The sequence below is a fragment of the Mchenga conophoros genome, linkage group LG6, assembly GCF_057382185.1.
Source record: "Mchenga conophoros isolate Kocher_MC1m ecotype Shallow Benthic linkage group LG6, M_conophoros_male_GT1.1, whole genome shotgun sequence".
Taxonomy (NCBI): domain Eukaryota; kingdom Metazoa; phylum Chordata; class Actinopteri; order Cichliformes; family Cichlidae; genus Mchenga; species Mchenga conophoros.
The window spans coordinates 11,365,080-11,374,973 of record NC_140531.1 but is presented as its reverse complement, the minus strand read 5'-3'; the positions used below and the strand labels follow the sequence as shown (position 1 = coordinate 11,374,973).

The 9,894-nt window shown below is 41.1% G+C and overlaps 1 protein-coding gene across 3 annotated transcripts in view; it reads left to right on the top strand.

The window, feature by feature from the left end:
* Positions 1-806: 806 nt before the first annotated feature.
* The window catches only part of fam20cl (family with sequence similarity 20 member C, like), a 35,443-nt gene continuing 26,355 nt past the window's right edge, over positions 807-9,894 (top strand). The window contains exons 1-8 of one of the 3 annotated variants that reach the window (XM_085276157.1): positions 807-909; positions 1,192-1,644; positions 3,378-3,553; positions 6,999-7,077; positions 7,333-7,425; positions 7,627-7,742; positions 7,921-8,101; positions 9,620-9,729. In XM_085276157.1, coding sequence (XP_085132283.1) covers positions 1,196-1,644; positions 3,378-3,553; positions 6,999-7,077; positions 7,333-7,425; positions 7,627-7,742; positions 7,921-8,101; positions 9,620-9,729 — 1,204 coding nt within the window. In that variant the 5' untranslated portion in view covers positions 807-909; positions 1,192-1,195. Of the gene's footprint in view, positions 910-997; positions 1,075-1,191; positions 1,645-3,377; positions 3,554-6,998; positions 7,078-7,332; positions 7,426-7,626; positions 7,743-7,920; positions 8,102-9,619; positions 9,730-9,894 lie in introns of those variants that run through there. The other 2 variants (XM_085276158.1, XM_085276156.1) reach the window with 2 other exon arrangements.

The following is a 9,894-nucleotide window of genomic DNA, read 5'->3' as shown; positions in this document are numbered from 1 at the left end:
TGGATGAATGGAGAGTTTAATTCTCGCTTTCTGGCCTTTTTCTTTTGCAAGCTTCCCAAAATAATGAACATTTAAGTAATTTAAGTAACATTTTGAATCAGTCTGATTCTGAAAACACCTTGAGCCTAGCCCCCTGAATAGGTTACACAATTTCAATAAGATGCACAAATAACAGCTAATCTAATACTCTTTAGTAAAGGGTTCTGCAAGCTAATATATTCTGTCACTTGACTCTGCTCTGCTCTAGCATTTTGTGCGTTTGTATGGTTTAGAAAGATGTGTCTTTCTCATGAATAACTGTGTGTGAACTGAATGTTCCCCATGGAATAAAGTTCATCTTGTTATCTGAAAGTGTGAATAAGGTGTTCTTCAAAGAGTTTTCATCTCTACATTGTCATTGGATCTGAGACCGGCCCGAAGCTTTCAGCTGAAAGCTAGAAGTTTCCTCCAAACAGACAGAAGAGCAAAACTTGTCTTGGAAAGTCCTGGAATGAAGGACAGAAGTCTTTCTGCAGCAGTAGCAATATAGCCGTGCTTATTGTAAGAACAGACAAAATCAGGCTTTAAAACTGAAAACTTATTTAAACTGTGTAAAGATTTAGTAGATTTAGGTGTATTTATTAGGGTTTTTTTTTTTTGCCATACGCTACATTTTTTGCTTTTACTCTTGTCAGAGAAGAATGACATTATACAGGGCAAATGCTTTACCCCCCAACCCCCTCTCCCCCAATCACTTGGGTTGAAAGAGATGAGTAAACACACTGATTTATATCCAGATCACTTTAACCTGGCACCACTCCCGGTCGCGTGTAGATAAAGAAGACAAGGCTGACTGGATACTGAATCTCTTTATTATTCCTCTGGGAAACACACTAACAACAGCTGAGAGGTGTCAGGCAACATTAAAAGGTTTGTGTACGTCACTCTTTACTCACATTTTCTCTTCATATGCCAGATGGAGACTCCTGTGATTCATGAATGCATTACAAGGTCAAATTAGAAGGAGAGCAGGTGAAGGAATATGAGCCTTTATCAAGGCTATGTTCTACTTAATACTGGTATTTTGCTTTTTTGGTATGTTTTTGCTTTAAATTGTACACTTTGCTAACGTTTCATTAAAAATCTTCTTCCATTTTCTTTTCTCCCCCTCATGCATTCACCTCTCCTCATTCTTTATCACTCTCTTTTCAGTAGGATGATGTGGCGTATACGCCGGCGCTCCAGGACAATCTGTCTGTCCTTGGCCTTCGTCACCATTTTCATTCACCTCCTCCTGGCTCTTGTTTCATTTTCCATTTACCACCAGCCTTGTGACACCCCACTGCCACCCAGGACACACATTCCAAGAGACCTGGCACACACCAACTACACCTCTGTGGTGATCAGAGGTCCAGCTGAGCTACCAACTGATAATATACAAACAGATTCTTCCCATAAAGATGGAAAGAAGATGGTTAAGAGTCATGTACGACCACTTTCTGACAAAGGAGGCAAAAATGCCTCAATTGAGTCAGACTTGCTAAAGCTGGAGGCATTGTTTGGTCACCCACTTTACAACATGCCCAGCCCTCCTGTCCCTGAAGAGGACTGGCTGCTGAGGGTGAAACCAAAAGTCAAGGCGAGTGAGAGGAGCTCCCAGAGGTGGTCAGTATGATGCACTTAATATGCAAAGACCGTATGCTTGTGACTCATGCTTCCTTTGACAGCATCACTCCTCAACACCACAGTCAAACAGTACTTTAGCTTTCTAAAACCACTTTCCTTCACCAATCTTTGCTTTGGATATTTTGCTTTAGCACCTTTCAGTTCATATTCAGCTCAGTTTTGCTTTGTTACTGAAACGTCTCATACAGTTAAATTCATAATTTGCTGGATAAAGATGCAGTTTTTGTAGTTCTTGGTCTGCACACCATCCCAGCGGAGTTTAAGTCAAACTAATACATGATTGAAGGGCAGAATTTCAGCTGTGTTTCCTTCCTTGAGTTGCATGGGAATAATTCTGTCATCGTGCAGGTCTTTTGGTCACAATGAACTAACCAAGGGATTCTTTTCTTTTTAAGAATGTGCCAGATTGTTGACTGACCCCTTAATTCTTTAATAGATGTATCTATTGTTTCAGCATAATGATATACTCCTCCTTGGGCCTCATATTTGAACTCCAAAAAGCTATGAATTGAATCAGATGTTAATTCTACTCCATTTGTCATGAAATAATAAGAGAACAGGCCTCATCTGGCCATATATTGCTTTTCAGTCAATCATATGCATAAAAATGGCCTTTGTATAAAAATCTGTCCGTAATTCCTAAAGAGTTCATGCACAGTTTTAAAAAAAACAAAAGATAGAAAAAAAGAATTAAAGCAGAGAGTGTGCAGTTCAGTCAAATACTAACTGTTTAATTGAAAATCCACTGGGGTGTATGGAAGCAGAAGTACAAAAAATGTATCTATGTCCTAAAAATTATGAGCCCAACTGTAAGTGCAACACTGTAAACTGTCCAAACTGTTTCCACAGTAACTACAAGACATTAGATGAAGCAATAAAAAGCTCCAACCTAATCACAGTATTTCTAATTTCACAGTATTCCACAGTAATTCTGGTTTTATTGCACCTCTTTGTATATTTCTCTGAAAACATGGTCGGTCAAGATTTTCACCAGATGGGTGAGACTGCAGGGAGCACACACAGTATCTTGTTGCTGCTGACAGTGTTGCTCCATGTATTCAGCTACTGTGGCCCATATTGATGTAGCCTAAGCAAAACTAAACATATGGGCTACAGTTTTCACAGGCACAACAAGAAATGTGAAGATGCTGTGCTGGCTTTGTGAAATACACTGAATATGCTGCGGTTGCTGCTAATCAAAGCGTTCCCAGCTGGCTCCTTTTACATTTGGCCTCGCTTCTGCGTGTTCTGTTGACATCTTTAAGCGTTCATTGCAACTATAGTAAAGCAACCAACGTGTCTAACAGCAGTTAATCTTCAAGTAATTCCTCTCCCCTTCGGTTGTCTTTTCCTGTGCATCTGTCTAACAGTGAGCAGACACTCCCACACACACAGACAGTGAAACAGCGAGCAGAGGAGAGCAGTGACACAGCCGAGGCTCTCAGCTAGATTAAAACTAAAACCTTAAAAAGTGCTCATCAGTTTGGTAAATAACACTGACTGAATGCTCCGTGCTCCACTTGTCCCTCCACTTGTAATGTAGTGTGGGAGGTCGCTCTCTCAGCCTCTTTGTGAACAGTGGTATGGATTGCAGTTCTCTAGTCATGAATGGTCATGACTGGATGAATGTGTGTCTAATTTTAAAATGCTTGGTTAAAGTAGAAGAGTGCTTTGTAGGTGCATTTCATTCACCAAATGCAATCATTATTCAGGGTGAGTGCGAGCCAGGACGGCTATGAGGATGTTCACTGGAACAGCAGCAGTAGCAGCCACCCTCCGTGGCTGCGCTTTCACCTGGGCATCTCCCGCTGGCAGCTCTACCCCCATCATGACCCCAACATGGAGCCCCTGATGCAGCAGCTCGCCACCCATCGCATCGTCAGCACAGGTGTGATATTCAGATTCCGAGTTTTATGTTTTTCTTTTGGGCGATCTAGTAAACGCCTCTTTATAATGCTTTCCTTTTGCTGTTATTCAACAGTATCAATGTATGGTTACAGCAGAGCCTGATGCCACATGCTAATGATGATGTGCCACAGCTGAGGTGTCAGACAACCATGGGCTGGCTGTTTTCAGAGTAGTAAACTGAAGCATCTGAGTCAGTTTTTAGTTGAGATAAATAAATTGGTGTGTTAAAGACTGCAGCCTGCTCATGAAATGACTTGAAAAGAAGTAGCTCCAGGACAACCAACATTAAAATTACGCTCAACCTGTAAAGGTTTGTGGGCTACAGGGAGGGTAAGAGCAGAATAAAGAGCAGGCTTGTTGTGAGTGTGTGACACCTGAGGTTTAGGGCCTGTCTTTCAATTTTAGATTCACTGTGAAGTTTCAGTGAAATGAAAGCCACTGTGAGGGACCTTGGGGGCTCAGCAGAGGATGAGCAGGAATACTTGAACTACTGACCATGTAGCAAACTTAAAAATACACATTTCTTTATGTTTGAACTTCTACACTGATAATAAAGTTTGGGTGGGAGGGGACTGTCTGGATGGTCCACAAACACGACTTACTTGTCAAAAAGTGTAACAGTATATACTATCAGTCATTATGTGCAGTGCTGTGAAAGTGTTTGCCCCTTCCTGATTTCCTAGGTTTTTGTGCATTTGAGTGTTAGCCAAAGATAACCCAAGTAAATATAAAACGCAGATGATCCTCTGGACTTTGGGAAAATAGTCTGAAGAGACAAAAGATTAACCTTTTAGAAGGTTTGGGCCTTGTAGCATCTCCTGTAAAAGTAACACAGCAATTCATGAAAAGAACATCATACCAACAGTCAGCAGTGGTAGAGTGATGGTTTGTGGCTGCTTTGCTCCCTCAAAACAAAGACTATTTGCTGTAATTGATGGAAACATGAATTCTGCTCTCTGCCAGAAAATCCTGATAGTGAATGCCCGACTGTCAGTTCATGCCCTGATCTGAAACACACCAGCTTGTCTACTTCTGAATGGTTAAAAAACAAAATGAAGGTTTTGGAGTGGCCCAGTCAAAGTCCAGACTCAAATCTGGTGGAGATGATTTGACCTTAGGGGCTATGCATGCTTGAAAACCATCCAGTTTGGCTGAATTACAACAATTCTGCAAAGAAGAGTCAGAATTCCTCCACAGTGATGTGAAAGACTCATTGTCAATGATCAGAAACACTTAATTGCTGTTCTTTCTGCCAGTGGTGGCACAGTCAGTTTTTGGGTTTAGGGGCAATTAGTTTTTCCCACAGGACAAGCAAAGGGTTTGGATAGCTTTTGTCCCTCAATAAATTAAACCATCATTTGAAAAATGCATTTTCTATTTAGAAAATACTTTTTCACAGCACCATCTGTCCATTGGTGCCATGAAGTTGGGATAAAATGTCATATCAAAATATATTCTATAGCTTCCTGTTATGATAGGTAACGGTGGTGTCAGTGATGGTGTCAAATATTAACATTTTTCTTGAAAAATGCTCTTGCTGTAAATAGATCCCTGTGTAACCTTATTCACCAGTCAGGCCTTGACGACTCCTTTCACCAAAATAAACTGAAGGACACTTAACAAGAAGAAACTCACCAATTGCAGTGAACTGAATCACACGTGCAGTACATGGCAAAATATATTGTAATACTAACATGTTAACATATTCAACGGTGCTCAAAGATAGTGAAGTGCAGTCTTGACCATCTCCAAGAAAACTATATTATCAGAGCTGCTCCAGTACATTCAGCAGCAATATCTCTCTAACATTTCCTAACATTACCCACCCAAAGCTAGAGGTCATACCAAACAGATATAGTGCAGGTAGAAAAACTCTGAGTGTTGACGTTAGATGTGTTTCACTGATTGGATTCAGCAATTAATTTGTAGTAGGAACAAAATGTTATTTCAGCTTTGAAAGACAATATAGCCTTGGCTGAACAAGCAAGGCCATAAACACAGGCTGAGATGGGTTTTTTGTTACCTTGTTTGGCATGGCATGTGAATGAAACTTCATACAACCTTGTTAAAAGAAACCGTTGTTGAAAAGCACAAGGCCGCACGCTCCATGTGTGTAAATAATTGTAGAGATTCACAGAGATTCACTAAAACTACAGTTGTTTGTATCGTAGCACAGTTGCAAGCATAACTGTGAAAAGTACGTTTGTAAATTCAGTTCAGGATCACTTAAATTTAGATTTTTCAAAGTTCTTAGGATTGCTTTATAAAGTTTTTCCAGAGTAGCCTTCCAGAAAAAATGTGAGTAAAGGACAGATGTTCCTGTTAAAATGTTACTACATTAACTGTGGAAAAATGAGAATACGATTTTATCCATCTATCCATCCATCCAGCCATTTTCTTCCATTTATCCAGTTTAGGGTTGTGGGTGATGGAGCCTCTCCCAGTTGTCACACGGTGAGAGTCAGGCGACTTCCTGGACAAGTTGCCTGTCTGTTTCTATAAAATGCAGTCTTGTGAAAAACTAAGAATGATTCAGTAGCTTGTAGAACCACCTTTAGCAGCAATAACTTGAATAACTGAATTTAGTCAGTCAGGTGAAGGCCTGCACATTGACTGGGTCATCGCAGCACCTCTTTTTCAGTCACTCTGTTCTAGATTTGCTGCTGTGCTTGGGATCAAGATCCTGTTGCGTGACCCAGTTTTAGTTGTCAGAACACACATTTGACCCTAAAATAATTGTTATATATTGTTAGTTCGCGATCAACACAATGATCTGGTGCTCCGAACTGTAACATTCAACCTGCTAACTGAGGCTTGTAGAGTCTGAGATGTAGCTCTTGGGTTTTTTGCAGTTTTCTGAGCATTACAGGGTCTCACCTGACCTGGGTTGAATTTTCTGGGACGTCCATTCCTGAGACGATTGTGTTAACACACACCTGAAAACTTCTGCTTTAACAGAGGCGGTCGCATTAATGCTGTGCATTTAATTATCAGTGCCTGGCTGCTACTTACCCTCTTGACTGTGGAAGCAGTAATAGTGTGCTTAGGTTTTTACAGCACTGCATAGACACATGACCTTATAATGCTGTTTGTGGTATACATTGTCTTTGTGAAGTGCCAATATGTGTGAGAAACACATTGTGTGGACATTTAGGTGTTTATCCTCAGATTGATAGAAATGTGCTATTTGCATGATGACACACATTTGCTCTTTTTCCAAAGTCTTTCTAGGAAATAAAGTCTCTGCTATCACAATTTGTGTGTGTGTGTGTGTGTGTGTGTGTGTGTCTGTGCGCGTGCATGTGTGTATGTGCTTTTTCCTGAACAATGGCCAGTGTATTGTCACAGCGTGGCGTATTATTTGTGTGTTTGTGAGTGTGTATGCACTTTGTTGCTATGGTAACACCCTCTGTATTGTATTCCAGTGCAGAAATCTGGGGGTACTCAGTTGAAGCTGGTGATGTCATTTCCCAGCTATGGACAAGCCATGTTCAAGCCCATGAAGTAAGCTGCTAATGGCAAACCCCTACACAGTCATCATAGCTCTCAGTGTGTATAAGACTCCTTTATGGCCTCTTGAAACAAGAACAATAAGTGGAGATGGGAAACATGGATGTCTAAGTCGTCAGACAGCTGTATTGTTTGAGTGAATAGTAGAAAAAATGTGTCTCAAACTCCTACTGTCTGTGTGCACTTGTTCAAATCTAGTGAGTCAATAAATAGACTCTTTCTGATGTGCATTTTTATCTTTACTGACAGGCAGGAGAGAGATGAAGAAACCAACTACAACCTGTACTATTTCTCTGACTTTGAGCGGCACAATGCAGAAATTGCAGCTTTTCATCTGGATAGGTATCAAGTCAAAAAGCAACACACTATTACAGAGAGCACCACAAGGGAAACGGTGGACAAAATAGCCACATAAAAAAAATGCAAGTTATGTAACACTATTATAGTTTCTTATCTCTTCTCTTCTCAGCCTTTTTTTGGGGGTCTTTTATCTCTGCACTTAATCCTGTCCTCATCTCACACTTTGTTTCACACTCTCTGCAGGATTTTGGGTTACAGGAGAATCCCCCCTGTGGCTGGGAGGCTGGTGGATGTGGTCAAGGAGATCAAAGACGTCACTACTGACCGCAAGCTGGCACGAACCTTTTTTGCCTCCCCTGGTAACACTCCAGTACACCCTTTATTAATTCAGCAGGCTTTAAACGCCCTCATATGTCAACCTATTATAAATTCATTTTATTTTTCATATTTTCACATCACCAAAAACATTTTTCTGTCATTTTTTCCTGTTCACTTGCTTGCTTTTCTCCTTCTCTGTGCACCTCTGGCTCCCCCTAGTGGGAAATGAGTGCTTCTACGGCCAGTGCTCCTACTACTGCTCAACAGAGCACGCTGTGTGTGGCCGCCCCAGGGACCTGGAGGGCTCCTTGGCTGTCATGCTACCAGATCTCTCCCTGGCAAGGCGCAAGACCTGGAGATCTCCGTGGAGACGTTCCTACAGCCGAAGCAAGCTGGCAAAGTTAGTGGACGCCCTGGGCTGTCCAGCCATACAGAAAACAAATGTGCTCAGTGATAAAGGAAAGCTTACACCCTGCACTATATCAGTACAAAGTTATTAATATAGTGTTTACAAAAGTTTTAGCAGTGGCATAAATTTGATACACTTTGCCACCTAATTTGTTTTGTTTCTATGGTTTAGCAAATAGCAAACATAAGCATGTCATAACTCTAACTGTCATAACTGGCAAATAAATCAAAGATATGCAAAGAGTCAGCATTAAAGTGTCGACACTTGTGCTTCATAACTACTGCAGTTCCCCGTGGCAGGCTGGATATTAGCTCGTGAACCAAATCCTGTTTCCTTGGTGATTTCATTCCTGCCTGATCCGTGCACAGCAAAATCTCCAGTGTTAAATTAACACTAGTACTATACTAACACTGAGCAGTGCTGATTTTCTAACACTGGAAAATAACTCAAAATGTTAGAAATATTCCAGTGTTAGAAAATGTAGCACTGCTCGGTGTTAGCCATTGTAAATCTTCAGAACTGACTAGGTTACTTTTAAAAATATAACACTGTCAAAAGTGTTCATTTAACACTCAGATGAGTGGACACATATAGACACTCTCTAGTGTTAATTTGACAGGCGAGATGTTGCTGTGTGCGTGAAGCTGGTGATGGTTTGTTGGCTGATTGCTGACTATTTGCATTCATTTGGTTTATTCGTCAATCAAAGTCGTTGAAAAATACGAGAAGCCCATGAGTAACTATTTGTATTCGGTTTGTAAAATTCACAATACATATCATAGCGTGCTTTTAGCACCTCCTGGCCAACACGCACAACTGCACACTGATCTCTGGACTGCTTCTTTGCCAGCTGCTCTTCATACTCATCTTCCCACCCTCCGGTCCCACCACTACTGCATAAATAAGAGAGGCAAAATCAGAGGCTGTGAAACAGCTGTGCCAGCCAGCCTCTCCTGGCACTGCCCCCTGAAACCTCTGCTCCACCTCTCCCCCTGCAGCTGAGCTACAATCATACCCCATTACTGCAATGTTTACCAAGTGATGCAGGATTTAGTATCCCAGCATCTTCTAAGCTCCCACCCCATGTAGTCTGCTGTTCTTGTCATACTGTCTCCTGAAACAGAACTGCTAACCTGTAGGTTTACTTACCTAAAGTATATGTTCCTCACAAATATCTAACTGCTGTTTAGTCTTATGTATCCTGTAAAAACAGAATAGAAATCCTACATTTAGAAACTACCTGCAGTTCCCAGATAGCTGTCCTCATATTTCCTACACTTGACCCTTCTGTATAAGTAGGCTGTGAACTTAATGTTCATTTCTTTAACAGAAACTCATAAAACTTTGATTAATTACGCTGTACATCATGGGTTGTAGTTAACATGATTTAGTTTTCTGCTGGAGGTGATCATTCAATCCATTTGAATAATGAGCTGTGGCTCATTTGAATGCTAATAAAAAGCTGGATGTTCCTGCTCTATTTTATCTTACAAAGAACGTGGTTTTCAGGTGGGAGACAGAACCCGAGTACTGCTCCATGGTGAAAAAGACACCGCCATACGACAAGGGCACACGACTGGTGGACTTCATAGACATGGTCATACTGGACTTCTTGATGAGTACGTTTTTGTCTGTTGCATTGTCCAGATTGGATTTTTAAAGGATGAATTTCTGTTACAGATGACCCAGCAAACAAGGGAGCCTTCAGGGAATGTTCCCTAAAGGTTCCCTGAGCAGGCAATTTGACATCTAATAGGAGAGGAAAAAAAAAACTTCTTGCCATG